Source organism: Stigmatopora nigra, chromosome 2 (assembly GCF_051989575.1).
Source record: "Stigmatopora nigra isolate UIUO_SnigA chromosome 2, RoL_Snig_1.1, whole genome shotgun sequence".
NCBI classification, from domain to species: Eukaryota; Metazoa; Chordata; class Actinopteri; order Syngnathiformes; family Syngnathidae; genus Stigmatopora; species Stigmatopora nigra.
Genome location: NC_135509.1, coordinates 18,244,757 through 18,261,069, shown reverse-complemented (window position 1 = coordinate 18,261,069; position 16,313 = coordinate 18,244,757). Strand labels below are relative to the sequence as shown.

Here is a 16,313-nt window from a genome sequence, read left to right as displayed (position 1 = left end):
TCAACATCCAAATGTAACAATGAATTTGGATAAAAAGTGAATACAGTGGAGAAGGAATTCTCAGTATTCCCTCAGCACTGAACTGTCTTTGTGGGAGAACTAGTTTAGTTTCGTTTACTTTAGTGTGTCTGGCTTATTCAGGTTTTGTAACATTTAATGTTTTTTTGGTATGAAGATGCCTTGCATCACTGACTGGTAAGAAGTTTTCTGAAAAAAAAACACACTTAAAATTTCATGTGTTGTTTATCTTCATCTGTCTGCTGGATGGTGGGTAGAAATATAGTAGGTAACCGTCTGTTCCTAGATGTAAAACTTGTCATTGAAAGGAATGCTCTTTCTTGCATCGAAGTCTGAGAAGCGCAAATTTAATATAAAGTACTTTTAGCATACTATATACATTTACACTTATAAGCATATTTAATCTTTTTATGTATGCCTTATTGTTTTTTTTTTTTTTTGCTGACTTGACTTGGTTTTATAATGTGTAAAGTCACACTAGCCAAAGAATGCACAGTGAAAGGAAAGAAAATATATAAATATATATGTTGCACTGGAGTATGAGTTATATAACATCCATTTACTGCATATCCTCAGTTATACAACAATATACATTAAAGTAATAGAAAAATAAGGAACAACAGTCAAAATAATCAGCTGTTAATGTAACACTTTTTTCGACATACTATATAACTATACCTTAAAAAAACCCACATTATCAAAAGCTGTTGGCGGTCAAAGTGAAACGATATATGTATAAGACGCACTTGGGTAAAGGCAAGGAAATGGAGAATAAAAGTTTGACTTATTGTCTGGAAAATACGAAAGTAAATAAATAAATTTGATTAGGGAATCTGTTACCCAGGCAAAAGTAGGTTACATCCACCGGGATAGCTAGCAAGGACCTTGTGCTAATGTAGTTTTCATACTACATGCATTAAAATAGACAGGCAGAAAACAATACAGATTTAAATAAAAACGTACTGAGGCGGCTATATGGTGAGTGGTTAGCGCGACGGCCTCACAGTTCTTGGCTCGAGGGTTTGATCCCAGGTTGGTCCTCATTGTGTGGAGCTTGGAGGTTCTACCCGGGCTTGTGCAGGTTTTTTTCGGGCACTCCAGATTCTTTCTATATCCTATAATTATGCATAGTAAGCTTCTTGAACACTCTAAATTGTCAAGAGGCATAACCGTAAGAATGAATGGTTGTCCGTCTCCTTGTGCCCTGCAATTGGCTAGCCACCGATTCAGGGTGTCCCCCGGCAGGTGACTGTAGTTAGCTGTGAAAGGCCCCAAAAGCCCCAGTGACCCTCAGTGTTTCCGAAAATGAATAAATTTAGTAATACATACTGACATGGATATGTACGTATACATAGTATGTATAACACTGTTACACAAATGACTCTGAAACAAATGAAATAAACCTACAAACATAGACAGTCCTACAATATATGTATGTGTGTGTGTGTTTTATGGAGAAAGTTGGATTATCTAGAGAAAACACACAGGCATGGTGAGAACCTACAAACTCAGTAAGTCAGAGCCTAAGATTTAACCCTTAAGCCCTAAAATCCAGGGGTGCTGGAGCCTATCCCAGCTGACTTTGGGCCAGAGGCGAGGACACTGAATTGGTGGCCAGCCAATTGCAGGGGCACAAGGAGACAAACAACCATTCACGCTCACATTCAGGCCAATTGGCAATTTAGAGTGTCCAATCAGCTTACCATGCATTTCTTTGGAATGTGGGAGGAAACCGGAGGACCTGGAGAAAACCCACACATGCAAACTCCACACAGATGGACCCACCTGGATTTGAACCCAGGTCCCACACTGAAGCCGACACACTAACCACTCATCCGCAGGGCCGCCCCCAAAGCTCGTTAGCCTGTAAAAATCCAAAGATGAAAACAAAATGATTTTAAATTCCAATATTGTACTTCCACATTATCAAGGGTTCCAATCACTTGAAATTGATATTAACAATTAAAACATGTTCATAGTTATCAGACTGTCATTATTTGGTCAAAATCATCAACATTACCTCTAACGACGATCTGAGCTGTCATCGGGCGCACAGCCCTTTAGCAACTCGATGTATTTTGTTTCACTGGATAGGTCATAGGTGTCAAACCCATTCAGGAAAGGGCCAAGTGGGTGCGGTTTTTCGTTTCAAACCATCAAGATGACATCTTTTCACCAATCAGTTCTCTTACAACTGTAATCAATTGATTGCAGTCAGGTGCTGCTTTGTCTAGCAGACCTGCTATTGGCCTAACTGTTTGTGGTGTTTCAGTAGGGAGGAAAACCTGCACCCTCTCTGTTCTTACTGGAATCAGTCTGACACCTGTGGCACAGGTCATAGTTTACTCTTCAAGTCAGTCGGCCCATTGCGCCTGTGCAGAACGCCGTGCAGGCTTACTACATCCAGTACGTATCACTACCCGATTGTAATTGGCAAGGCATTTGGTCCATCTATCTCTAAATTGTTACTCCTAGATTTGGCTACACAATTGTTTCTGAGCATGTGTGTTGGCTATGTCACTTACTGTTAAATCAGGACAGTGCTATACTAGTTAAATATTTTTAGAAACATAACTACACAAAACAAAGTGAGGAAAAATGTATGTATGGGCAGAACCAATCTTGTAGCCTTCAGGAACTTTTTAAACATCCCATTGAATTGAATTGAATTATTTTGTTGTCATTATAACGACATTTAAAACTTCACCATGAACAGCACAAATACAACAAACGGTGCTCGGACGTTTGGTCGCCGGTCTTTTGGTCGCCGGTCAAATGGTGACAGAGAGTTTACAGTTGAAACCAACTCTCAAAATTATATTCAGGAGAGAGAGTTTAATATCTAAGAGAGACTGTTTAATATCTAAGTACTGTTTTATATCTAAGTACATTTGACCGGCGACCAAATGTCCGGTCACTCAACAGACAGTAATAATAGATAGATAATCAACCAATTTTGGTTTGAGAACTACTGGACGGTAGTAGGCCAGATTTGCGGGTAACTGGGATGATGGTGGCTGATTTTAGGCAGGCTAGGATGGAGGCTTCTTCTAGTCTCTTATCATTCGTCAATATTGTTTTGCACATATTTTCTATCTGTAAGGTCACTGGCCCACAGTAAGTGACAAAGAAAAAGGGGAGAAGAAATGGATGGTTAAACTGTTGTGTTGTGATATCAGAAACTACATACAATACCTTACCATTTGTCCAGAAAATAAGGGAGAGTATTTAAGGTTGAGAAGATGAACTGCTCTGTCTTTCTCTCGGTCTCTTTCTCCGCTGTTTCTATTTCTCTCCTTTATTACTGGGCTACAGGCCACTAGTCTAATTTCATTGACTGACCGTATTATTGACCGCATGCCTCAATTTGAGTGCTCCAAAGACCAGTGACCAGCACTCTGCAGCCTGAAAGCAAACTGAATGAAAGTTGGTGTAGGAGGAAATCACATTAGCTGTAGAGTGCTAAATGGCAGTCAAATCAATTTAAGCTTGCCTGTTTAAAGATCTTTCGGCACATACAGTACATGCAACATTTTAACAGACATCTGGTGTTCCTGAAACTGAAAATAGGGTCATGTCTCAACCATATATCTGTTGTTGTAATAACTATCATCCTTCTTCACTTTTGCGGCTTCACTACATCAGGGATTTTTTTTAGTTAGGTTAGTAGAAATAATCGAAGGAGGTTAAAGTCACTCAATTGAGGAATAATGGTGGGCAGGGGGCGGTGTCAATCATTTTTATCTGAAAATAGTCCTTTCTTAGGGGCCGAGATTCTGTGTGAGGGGGTATTTTTATCAGTAATGCGGACCCCGTGCGACCTTTTGGCGTGGTGCTTATTTGCCAATAAAATTTGTTCGGCGAATTGAACGGCAGAGAAAACCAACGAGGGGAGAGGGGGAAAATTAGAGCCCCAGGTGACGTTACGGTGAATGGAATTGGCCTTGTCCGAAAACAGAGTGCGGTGGGACGTCGAGGTGAAGAATCGTGGAAGTTGAGATAATATTTAAGTCCGGGCAGTGGGCTGATTTCATTGCATTTACACGAAAACAGAGCTCTTTCGACGGTTAATTGATGGTTTGATGGCACTGAGGAGCAAAGTGGAGAAGAATGATACCAACTAGCTTTGAAATTCTAGTGGAATATGATTTTTTTTCCAGGACAACGTTGACCTGGGAGAGTTAATGTTCTCATTGTGCTATCTGCCCACGGCTGGCAGACTCACCATTACCATGATCAAAGCCAGGAATCTCAAAGCCATGGATATAACTGGTGCTTCAGGTATGTTTTCATGTCATTCATTATTTCATTTATTTTATTCAAATTTCTACATTCAGTTAGAAATGGTGCATTCCAGAGAAGGGTTTAATGGCTTCACTTTTCCTTAAATTTCTATTCAAGTACTATTCTTAAAACTTTTCTCTTGAAAATTGTAATATTCTTATTACTCGCTTATTTTGTTCTAGATCCATATGTAAAGGTGTCACTGATGTGTGATGGTCGGAGGCTTAAGAAAAGGAAGACATCTACCAAACGCAACACCTTGAACCCAATTTACAATGAAGCCATAGTGTTTGATGTCCCCCCAGAAAACATCAACCAAATAAGTCTACTTATAGCCGTCATGGACTATGATCGGTCAGCTTGTTACCAATGGTGCTCTTTGGGAAACCAAATATAATTTTCAACACTTTTATTCTTCTTATTCACTGTAGGGTTGGGCATAATGAAATCATCGGGGTGTGCAGGGTGGGTACAGAGGCTGACACTCTGGGAAGAGACCACTGGAGTGAGATGCTGACATATCCACGCAAGCCTGTCGCACACTGGCATCCGCTAATTGAGGTATGACATTAATATGCAATAGCTCTTGGTAAACTAGGAGGGATTCCTACATTATCATGACCTTTATGTGAATCAATAATTAATATTAGCACACTATGATCAAACCAAAACATAAAGAAACAGACAATGCATTAAACAACAAACTCTAGAGATGACTTTGGAGAAGTTAGTGTCATTTGCTGTTGTGATATTAATACATGGATGTATAGTGTTTAATATTTAGAAGGTATAATTTCAGTGATAAAATGATACATATATAACTATATAACTAGAATAATTCAAAGATTCCATTCATGTTTGCTGTTTTTCTGTGCTTTTCACAACAAAGACAGCTTTAACATTGACCATAGCTTTTTATAGATTTGAATTCCCAGCCCACACTCATTAAAATAAACAGAGCATGCCAAAACAGATGCCTGGCTGTTTCATGTAAATTTATATTCTGTTGTGAAATTTACACCTACTGTGTTGACTAAAATAATCCACAAGGTAAAAAAACATAATTAAAGTATTTTCATTTTGAAACAGTGTTGATAAATATAGAGGTTATGCACGTATATAGGTATCAACAATTGGGTAGCCACTTTGTGGTAGGCAAAACAACGATTCAGTCAAATCACTTAAATATTGACACACATTTAACATTAACTAACATTTATATATATATATATATATATATATATATATATATATATATATATATATATATATATATATATATATATATATATATATATATATATATATATATATATATATATATATATATATATATATATATATATATATATATATATATATATATATATATATATATATATATATATATATATATATATATATATACATACACATACATACATACATACATATATATATATAAATATATATATATATATATATATATATATATATATATATATATATATATATATATATATATATATATATATATATATATATATATATATATATATATATATATATATATATATATATATATATATATATATATATATATATATATATATATATATATGTATGTATGTATGTATGTGTATGTATATATATATATATATATATATATATATATATATATATATATATATATATATATATATATATATATATATATATATATATATATATATATATATATATATATATATATATATATATATATATATATATATATATATATATATATATATATATATATATATATATATATATATACATACATATATACATATTTTTCTGTCTCCCCTTCCATGTATTAAATAATGCAAACAGGTCATGTAAGCATGTCAAAGAGGAGAAAAAAATATTTTTGTACTGGTACTGAAGACTTTTGGAGAATGACACAAAAAACAAGATGTTGTTTAACATATTTTTTTATTTACTTACACAACCATTCATAAAATGCTCGTTAAACACATTACATTATTAGCAACTGCTACACTAGCTGTCACACTGGTTAAACATAGGACTTGAAATGTTGATTAGAGGTTATTGATCTTGACTACCAACAGTGATTAAATGAGATCGTGACCGGACATTTCGTCAAAGGACAATTCGTCGCCGGTCAGTTCGTCGAACAGACATATCGTTGCCGGACATGTCGTTGACGGACAATTCGTCTTAGGCTAGGGGATAGGGGTTAAGGTTAGTGGTTATAATTAGGGTTAAAGGATAGTGGTTAAGCTTAGTGGTTAATGTTAGGGTGATTATAATTTTGAGATATTGTTATCGTTTCCTCGCATACGATGCGAGTATCAATTTTCCAATAAGCAAACCAGTTTCTTTCCAGTTAATTTTTCAACGGTTTTAGTTGGAAATTTGCAATATTTAGGGTTACCTTGGAATCTTCAAAAGTTGTACTATCCATCATAAAAATGTCTGTCTATGAAAAAGCATTTATTTCCCCTGGTAGGTCTTGAATTCCTTCTCTTGCATGAAATTAATCCTGAGAATTTTTCCCAACTTCAAGCATCTAATATTTTTGTGAGTTTCATGAAAGTGAGGTTAAATTCAATAGAAAGTAGATGTTAAATGTATTTGATAATTGTTGAAACCACGATTTTGGCATTTTAACATTAAACATGAGGACGATTTACTTAAAAGGGACACGCAAAATGATAATGCCAAGCCTAGCCCTTGGGCCTTGAATTTGACTCCTGTGTAGTCGTGTAAATGGATTGAAGACATCCTTTTTCCTTGTCCAGAAGGCTAATAAAAAAAATCTAACTCCAAAGAGACTATTATACATATAATTTTCTGCTACAAACCTGTATTTGGAAAAAAATTCTACCATTTGCATTTGTATTGCAACTAACTGCATCATCTTTGTCTCCTTTGTTTGTGGTATATCAGTGGGTTGGACAAAGAGCAGCAGGGAGTGGAAGTCAAGGAGGATCAACCACTTCTTTAAAGGCACCGCCATCACCATGATGGCACAAGCACGCGCATACACGCGCTGACACTTGCACAGAAAGCTCCAGTTTGGTAAAATAATTAAGAATAGACCTGGAAAAAGAACCATTAAGGCATATTCCTACTTCTTAGATCTGTCTTATGTAAAACTTAACTACATTCCGAGTCAACTGCTGCTGTAAAAATATATATATTTATATATATATTTTAGCTATTACTAACAGTATTATTTGAAACTTGCTTTTGTAAAAGGCGAAACTTTAGATATTTTAATATGTGATTGTGAAGCTATGGTTTTCTCTAAAGTAATGCTTTAAAAAGTTAAACGTTGGTTTAAACAGAAATTACTTTTTTTTTCATTTCACCTTTCTGAAGTTCTTTTCTCATCTAAAATATATTAATGTATTTGCTTCAAGAATATGTCACGAGGTTGTCAATAATAATATACATATTTTTTTTCTAACTGCATGGTTTAATTAGTATTTTTCACAGTGTGTGGATAAAATAAAGAAAATAGATGCATAGTAGAGAAATGTCAACATGCTACATTTTTAAGAGAAGCTTTTTCTTGCAAAGATTGCCATTTGGTATAATCAAACAGTGTGTGTTCATGGTGGTTATTTACAAATTGTATGTGTTATAACAGTTTTAAAGTAAAAAAGCCCAAAGTCTGAAAAAAATAAATCTCTGATCCTACTTTAAAAAAAATTGCTAATTGTACCATATATTCAAAAATAAAATAATCAATTTCAAAAATAATTGAGATGGATTCATTTCAATGTTATCAATGTTTTTGGACCATACAGTAAATGAAAACTGTTAATTTCTAATCTTTGTTTGAACGGTCATTGGCGTAAATCTTCATTTTCAGGACTTAATAGGTGACACTGCAACCTGTTTTCAAAACAGCTTTCTGTATATTTGTGGAATATCTTTTTACATGGTTGCAAATATGACTAATGATTTTTATTTGTCAAACCTTAATTAAATTCATTCATTTTCTGAACCGCGTATCCTCACAGGGGTCATGGGAGGTACTACGGGCACTTGGAAGGGGAAAGGGCACACCCTCACGCTCACACTCATACATAGGGGCGATTTAGAGTGTTCAATCAGCCTATCCAATCCTGCATGTTTTTTGGATGTGAAATGAAACTGGAGTACCCAGAGAAAACCCACACAAGCCCCGGAAGAACTTGAAACCTCCACACTGAGGAATCACCTGGGATCAAACCCTCAACCCCAATGAGTATACCATCCACATTCACTTCTACTTCTTCATTTATTCAAAATCAACCTGCTCCAGTTTCACCTTCCTTCCTCACCCATTGCTTACAAGACATCAATTGATAACTTCCCTCAAACTCACCACTATTTAACAGGATCACAGATCGGTTTCTGAGTGTCCACATAGAGGAGACATTAACCTAGCACAATAATCTTGAGTTCAATTTTAAGAAGGCACCTGAGATACTGTATTTCCTGAGTGCTCTGCAAAAACACCTCTCTCGGGAACTGCTGTTTGCCTATTGTTACTCCATAGAGAGCATCTTGACGACATTTGTGTGTGGTTCGCCAGCTGTAAAGTAGCAGAATGGAAAATGTTCGATGGAATTCATCATCATTGGAAGCCCTCATCCCACCCTGGGAGACCTGTGCAGTTCCCACTGCTTCGGATAGGCCAACAACATCATCAGGGGCTCATCCCACACATGCCACTTGGACTTTGGACTGTTGCCATCAGTCAAACGTGTCGGGTTACTGAGAGCATGAATATATATTCTCGCAAGTAGTTTCTATCTAAAACCCATAACCACACTTAATAGAGCAGGTTGTTATGCAATAGTGAGTCATGAAAACCTGCAGATGTTAAGAAATAAAATGCTTGTGTGTATGTGGTATGATTTTTTTTAAATCATTCCAATACTCCGACTCCATCGTCTTCCGGGAAATTCAAACAATTAAATCCAAGATCTTCCTTATCATTTTAAAAGGTTTCCACAGACTGGACCCATTCAAAGTATCTGGCTTCATTTGTATTAACACACCTTTTCTACCCTACACCATTTCCAGAAGGCATTTTGTCACTCTTCTCTCCTACTCGGGAACTCCCTTCCCCCTAGCTTCATAATCTCACTGCAGGAGTTATGCACACACACATTATTATCATTTATCATACATTTTGTATAAGCTGTTCATACATTCGAATGCATTCTTGCTTTAGACAAAGTCACCATCATTTCATTTCTTATAATCGAAGGACTTTTTGTTTATCCTTATTAAAAACAAAATGTGCCGGTCGGTGCATCTTTGGAGTCATTGTGCCTTGTGTTTTGACAATAGCGATACACCTTTTGAAAACTCTGACGTCCCAATCGTGTAATCCACCCCTTTCGAGTTGGGAAGTTCATGTAATAAGGGTCTCTGAATGTAATAAAAGTGGACAGAAGAAAAGAAAGGGCAGAATGCCGTTGGGGAATTGGTACATGTGGTCATCAATGTCCTTCCAAAAATCCAAAAGGGTGTATTTCCTCTTTATTTATGCATGTTTTTGTGTAAAACTAAAACTTTACTTTCAAAGGAAAGTTTTTTTGTGTGTGTGATTGGACACCAAAGGCCACCATTTCACAAGCACTTGACATTGTGTGTAAATCAATCTAATAAGCCTGCCAAGGCTTTCATCTTATTAGATTCTGCCTCTGAGGTTTCTCTTTGTTTGAATTATAGCTTCTAATGAGAATCCAGTCCTCTGGCTTTTTTCAAACAATGTTCATCAATATTAAGAATTAAATCAGTGTTAAGAAGAGCTTTTTAAGCATGCAATTTCCAACAGTAAATGCACTAAGACAAAAAAACCCGGTCAAGTTATTATGATTTTTTTTTAAATTTTGAAATTTATTTATTTATCTCTTTAAATTATTGATTTTTATTCACCTTGCATACCACTTATCCTCTCAAAAGTTGTGGAGGATTTCAGAGCCTATCCCAGCTAACTACAGGCTATAGGTGGGGAGACCCTAAATTGGTTGCCAGACAATCACAGGGCACAATAAAACAGAAAATCACTTACACTTCCATCGGGTGAGAATTGAACGTAAAATGCCTGGACCAAAATCAGCCAGAGTAACCACAGAACCATCAGGTGGCTCTTAATATTGATATATTTGGTCATATAAACCTAAGAGACAGCAAATGATTACACACCAATCCCTCAAATATTGCGGATTCACTACATCACAGATTTTTTTTCTGGAAAAAAGTTCATAAAAATGTGAAAATCTACGCTGAAACTCATAAGCCACTCCCATCTTCCGCTTGTCACTAGGAAAATGGCGGAAGACAGAGGACTTAGCAGTGAAGAAAAAAAGAATGTATCCGAAAATAGAGCTTGATGTTGTTTTGCATATTTTTGTTTGTAATACAAAATTCCACCTGCCAGCTCTGGAAAAAAAACAGCATATGTCCATTTCTGGACCAGCTAGACCAGTACAAAAACACAAACCAGCAGAACCTTACTAGCTTTGTTGTGTTTTGGTACTGGTCTTTGGGCAGTGTTATGAATACACTAATAAGACAGCCAAATCTTGTTAAACTTTAATGTATAAACATTCCACTTGGCATGACTTTCCACAATGTCTTACATGTTTTATATAATGAATTCGTCGAATTTTGCACTTAAAATCCTGTTAAAATATACTATGCAATATCCTGTTTTTGGTGTTTTTTCTGAAAGTGGAAACAGATTAATTTGTATTTAGTGGAAATAATTGACAGGAGATACCAGTAAAAAGACATACAAGGCCGGTCCCGGAACACATTAAGCTCGTATCTCAAGGTATTGCATATTTTGCTGATTGTGCGTCATTGCAAATCTATCTTTGGCTATTTGGTGGAGTATTATTCCCATAGAAGACAAAAACAAAGCAGAATAAGATGAAATACAGTCCTTAAATAGATATGTATGTATATATTTTTATTGCAAATGTGGTTTCTTTCAAAGAAGTCACAAAATAAAAATAAAAAAGAAGAAATAAACCTAACAAAAAGCATCAAAGTTGACAAAAGTTTCTCACAAAAAATGCCGTAGTCATACAAGATTTGACAGACATTTTTCAATATGGGAAAAATATGACAATAAACAAGTTCCTAGGTCATGATATATAATACTGCATAGCACAAAAATACACTACAAACCTAAGCTTAATTGAGACCAAAACATTTTCCAATTAATTTGACAAACAACAATGTTAATATGATACTTTTGACATGTTCTGTTTTTTGCAGAAATACTCCACAAACCTAAGCTTAAGTCAAAAATGCATTTTCCAATTCATTTTGCAAACAATAAGGTTATTATGATACTTTTGACACGTTCTGTTGCAGATATAAAAAGGAGGATTTAATATGGATTGTTATGGAGTTTGTCATTGAAAATAGGACTACACGCTAAAATAAAATCGCTTCTGTTATAATTTTAATGGCACTCTGGCTGATTTGAAAGCAGCCAATGCAATGAAACACGCACCTTAACAGTAATTAAACCACATTGTAATTGGATGAATAAAGTAAATATGTTACTCATAAATGATGGTTAGATAACCTTCTCATGAAGAAATATTCCTCCAATTCTAGCATAGTTGATGTGGGGTACTGTGCTTTCAAATGTTTTTAAAATATAACCAATGATTATAAAACTTAATGTGATTCAACCAGCAGAAAATGGAAAAACAGGTTTAAAATAATGCAAGAACAATTCCACGTCAAACTACTGCTTTTTGTTTAACTGAACCATATAGAGGTTTTAAGTACATATAGTGCACACTATATTGTTGAAATATTGAAATTGGTGCCTGTTACATATAAAACCTGGCAGTTTTAATATCGGGTGGAAATCTAATTCCTTCTAAATCATATTAACCCATATAACTTCTAGTCAGTCTTTTTCATGCCCCAGATACCAAAGCACTCAAAATACAAGAAAACTGCAGTGCTAGCACACTTTAATAATTAGTTGGTGCTGTAAAGTATTAAAGTGAGAAGGAGGGTGGGAGGTTATTAGATAAAGGTGCACACAGGCCCCACATTATCATTTTATCATTATTAACCTTACTACATCCAACTAAACAGCGCTCCGCCTGTTCTGTGTACACAGAAACAATATATATATATACACAAAGTATATGTCAACTACACCCATAACAAAACATGAACATATCATAGCTTAGTACTTTCCTGTGTAATACTACAGCGCCCCCTAGCAGGGATTGACATTACAGGCACGTATTTCCTTGCGGTCCTTGCAGTTGGCCATCAGTGGACCTCTTGCTCTTTTCTTCTTCAACATGAAACGCTCCTGGATGCCCCCTCCACATGATTTGTTGCAGTCTGTCCAGCCAGTCCATGGCTGCATCCAACAACCTGGGGAGAAAAAAAAACAAGACTGTATCCTCTCTCATGTACTGTTTTCATGGGTCACGTTGAAAGCGTAAGTAAGTAATTTCAATTTCACCACTAAACTGACTGTCCCTGTAACATACCTGTCAACTTGTACGTTTTCCACGTATTTTATACGTTTTTTTACCATTTCAAATCATGTACGCCGTACACCGACTTTTGAACGGGGAACATTTTTGCTTTCAAAAAAATCGCCAATATATATGAAAACCAATCTCAACAAGACCGTTTTGGCTAAAATCCAGATAGTCTCATAGGCTGGTAGCCAACGACGCAACTGTCATCGATCGTTACCATTGTCACGGTATATCAGCAAAAATTATCCTCAATCGTATGTATTTTTTTAGCGGTGCGTACGGCAATATCGATAAAGGATGACATGCGCATGCGTAGATATACATAGAATAAATATCGTGGAAGCAAGCATGGAGGAGCCACCTAGTAAGAAACGAGTTATCGCGAGTAAACATGCGTCGTACGGTGTTTGTAAGTTTTTTGGGGGCTTTTTACGGGGAATCATAATCATTAATAAGGGCAATTATCGGCAGAGGTTGACAGGTATGCTGTAACAAGCGGTAAGTGAACACCAGGAAGGCTTCTGGCCCCGACGTAGTACCTGGGAAGGTGCTCAAAGCCTGTGTTGACCAGTGGGTGGAGTTTTCACAAAAAAATTCAATTGTTCTCTGTAATAATCCATCATTCCATCCTGCCTTAAATCTACCACCAGTATCCCTGTCCCCAAAAAGCCAACCATTGACAGCCTGAATAACTATAGGCCTGTTGCACTCACACCTGTGATCATGAAGTGCTTTGAAAAGTTGGTCGCCATATCAGGAATACAATCCTTCCCTCCGTTGACCATCACCAGTTTGCTTATAGAGCAAACAGGTCCACTGAGGATGCTTTCGCCATTGCTCTACACCAGTGCTTCTCAATTATTTTCTGTTAGGCCCCCCCTAGCAAGAAGAAAAACTATTCGCCCCCCCCCCCCCCCCACACTTCTCACCGTGACTATAAATAAAATCATTTTATAAAATTGTTATAAGTACAACATTTTATCCTTATTAACATTAAAGAAAAGGAAAAAAGAAAGAAATATAGTCAAACTTACAAAGAATAACTTTATAAAATCTTGTTTTAAGTCTGCAACAGAAAAGATTTTAAGTGCATCAATGCCTGAAATAAAAAATAAATGAGAACGCCACTGCCAGCTACTGTAGTGGAGGCGCAATTACACTTTATACTAGTACGGCCAAATAAAATCCTGTTCCCCAGGGTTACACGCCCCCCCCCAGGTATCGCACCACGCCCCCCCAGGGGGGCGCGCCCCACTATTTGAGAAGCACTGCTCTACACACAGCACTGAGCCACCTGGATCACTATGGGAATTACGTGAGGATGCATTTCATTGACTATAGCTCAGTTTTTCCCCACATCCATCAGGACTCTAAACTTGCGGTAATACGACACACAATCCCTTCTGTGTAATAACTTCGGGGTGAGGTAACATGAAAAGACATTGGGCGGTGATCTGCCTCCTACTGGCTGACTGAAGGTAAGTGAGAAACAGTGAGAGGTAAATGATTCGCTCGGGAGGTGATGCGATGTATCCATCATGGCAGAATGCCAAATTACGAGTCGGAAATGATCACTTATTTGGGTCTTTTGCCTGGAAAACGCACCTTATGGAGAAGGACTACTAATTTCGTCATATACAGTTGGGTATGATGACAATTTGTTTTTTGTCGAGTCAATGATGAAGAAAAAAATCCATGTCCGATTATTATATAAAAAAAGCCTCATTTTCCTGTTTACCTCTTCTCCTCCTCTTTCCTTCCGCTCTCTTCTCCTTTGGCTTTGATCGGCACTTCCTAATTTTGCACTTCTTCCGCTGAATGGTCTCAGGACACACGTTTCCCCCAAACTGTGGCTCCAGTTTCACCATGCGGGTTCGGATGGTGTGGCCTTTACCACAGGACTTGTTGCATTCTGACCACTCTGACCACTCTGAGACCATGCAGTCAACAGCTGAAATTAAAAAAATAAATAAATAGTTTTACACTCATTCGATTGATTGTGTTTTACAAGGGATATTAACAATAGCGCTGTGGTTAATCATCCCAATAGGACCATAAACATACAAACATGGCAGATATGGATTGAAAAGGTTATGTTCAAACTATAATAGTGTAAGGCCCGGTGTGTGAGTGGTTAATGCGCTGGCTGTTTTTTTGTGTTTGTCTGTCTGTTTTGGCAGGGGACTGTGTTGTAGCTCTTTGACTCTCACAGTTTAATTTTTTTTTGCTCTTTGTGTCTAACTTGTTCGCCACTACTGTTCTAAATTGACCCTGTCTCCTGCAATTGGCTGGCCAGCAATCCAAGGTGTCCCCTGCCTGGTGGCGCTAGTTGGCTGGGATAGGCCCCAGCACACCATGTGACCCTTGTGAGGATAAGTGGAACAGAAAATGAATGAACGAATATAATGTGTTTCAAAGTCCCTGTAGTAACCCAAACTATAATTTCATTGAAAATATGTTGCAAAATGGCTATTTACAGTCACCCAATGTGACTAAATGAATAGTATTAGTAATAATGTTTTACAAAGAAAAGGCAATAATACAGAAGAGTCTTATCCTTATTACACTGATTATTTTTCTTATTTTTTTAGTGTTTTTTTTTTCAGTGTCCATCAATCAGACTGCAGAGGGGCAACTTATATCCAAACAGATAAAAACCAGTAGAAACTATTAAAATAGGTATAGGTACGACTGTAGCACATTCACAGTGGAATACTTACGGCATTCTGGCAGCATACACTTTTCTGTTTCCTCCAACTCTTCATTGCACTCTGCAGGGTCAGACTTGAGCATTCGCTGGCGGGTTCGTAAGCCAAGCCCACAGGTGACGCTACATTCACCCCAGTCAGACCATGGTGAAAACATACATGGTATTGCATCTGTAAACAGCACAAATACGCTATTGAAATTAATTTAGAAATAAATCATGTCACTTAGTAAAAAGTCAGTGTTAACTACTATATTTTCTCGCATATAAGCCTTTTTTTGTTGCTAAAAAATGATGACTGATTCCAGAGTGCCGCTTATACGCGCATAAATTAGACATATATGAAAAGTGATGGACATCTATCAGTCTGGAAAAGGTTAAAAAGCAATTTCCAAGGCTTTGGGGCTCCAGCGAACCACCGTCAGAGCCATTATCCACAGATGGAGAGAACTAGGAACAGTGGCAAACCTTCCCGGGTGTGGCCGACCAGGCAAATCTATTAAAGTGAATGTTCATGACTATACTATAAGAAAAATACTGGCCAAAGCTGGCATGGCAAAGTTCCAAGGCGAAAACCATTGCTGTCCAAAAATAATATCAAGGTAAGTCTTAGGTATGCCAACAAGCATCTTGATGATCCTCCACACTTTTGGAAGAACAGTATGTGGACCGATGAGTCAAAAGTTGAAATTAATGGAAGGCTGTTACATTTGGCTTAAAAATGGCACAGCAATCCATCAAAAGAATACTATAGCAAGAGTGATGCAGTGTGATGGTCT

The 16,313-nt window shown here is 36.7% G+C and overlaps 2 protein-coding genes across 2 annotated transcripts in view; one reads left to right on the top strand and one right to left on the bottom strand.

Annotated features, from left to right (window-relative positions):
• syt9b (synaptotagmin IXb) overlaps positions 1–9,325 on the top strand; it is a 35,455-nt gene extending 26,130 nt beyond the window's left edge. Inside the window, exons 5-8 of the mRNA XM_077710926.1 lie at positions 4,179–4,299; positions 4,485–4,656; positions 4,734–4,863; positions 7,237–9,325. Coding sequence (XP_077567052.1) covers positions 4,179–4,299; positions 4,485–4,656; positions 4,734–4,863; positions 7,237–7,314 — 501 coding nt within the window. The 3' untranslated portion in view covers positions 7,315–9,325. The remainder of the gene's footprint in view (positions 1–4,178; positions 4,300–4,484; positions 4,657–4,733; positions 4,864–7,236) is intronic.
• Positions 9,326–11,248: 1,923 nt separating this feature from the next.
• Positions 11,249–16,313, bottom strand: part of spon1b (spondin 1b) — a 40,634-nt gene continuing 35,569 nt past the window's right edge. Inside the window, exons 14-16 of the mRNA XM_077710587.1 lie at positions 15,548–15,706; positions 14,566–14,778; positions 11,249–12,714 (exon numbers count right to left, since the gene is read on the bottom strand). Of these exons, the coding sequence (XP_077566713.1) occupies positions 12,551–12,714; positions 14,566–14,778; positions 15,548–15,706 (536 nt within the window). The 3' untranslated portion in view covers positions 11,249–12,550. The remainder of the gene's footprint in view (positions 12,715–14,565; positions 14,779–15,547; positions 15,707–16,313) is intronic.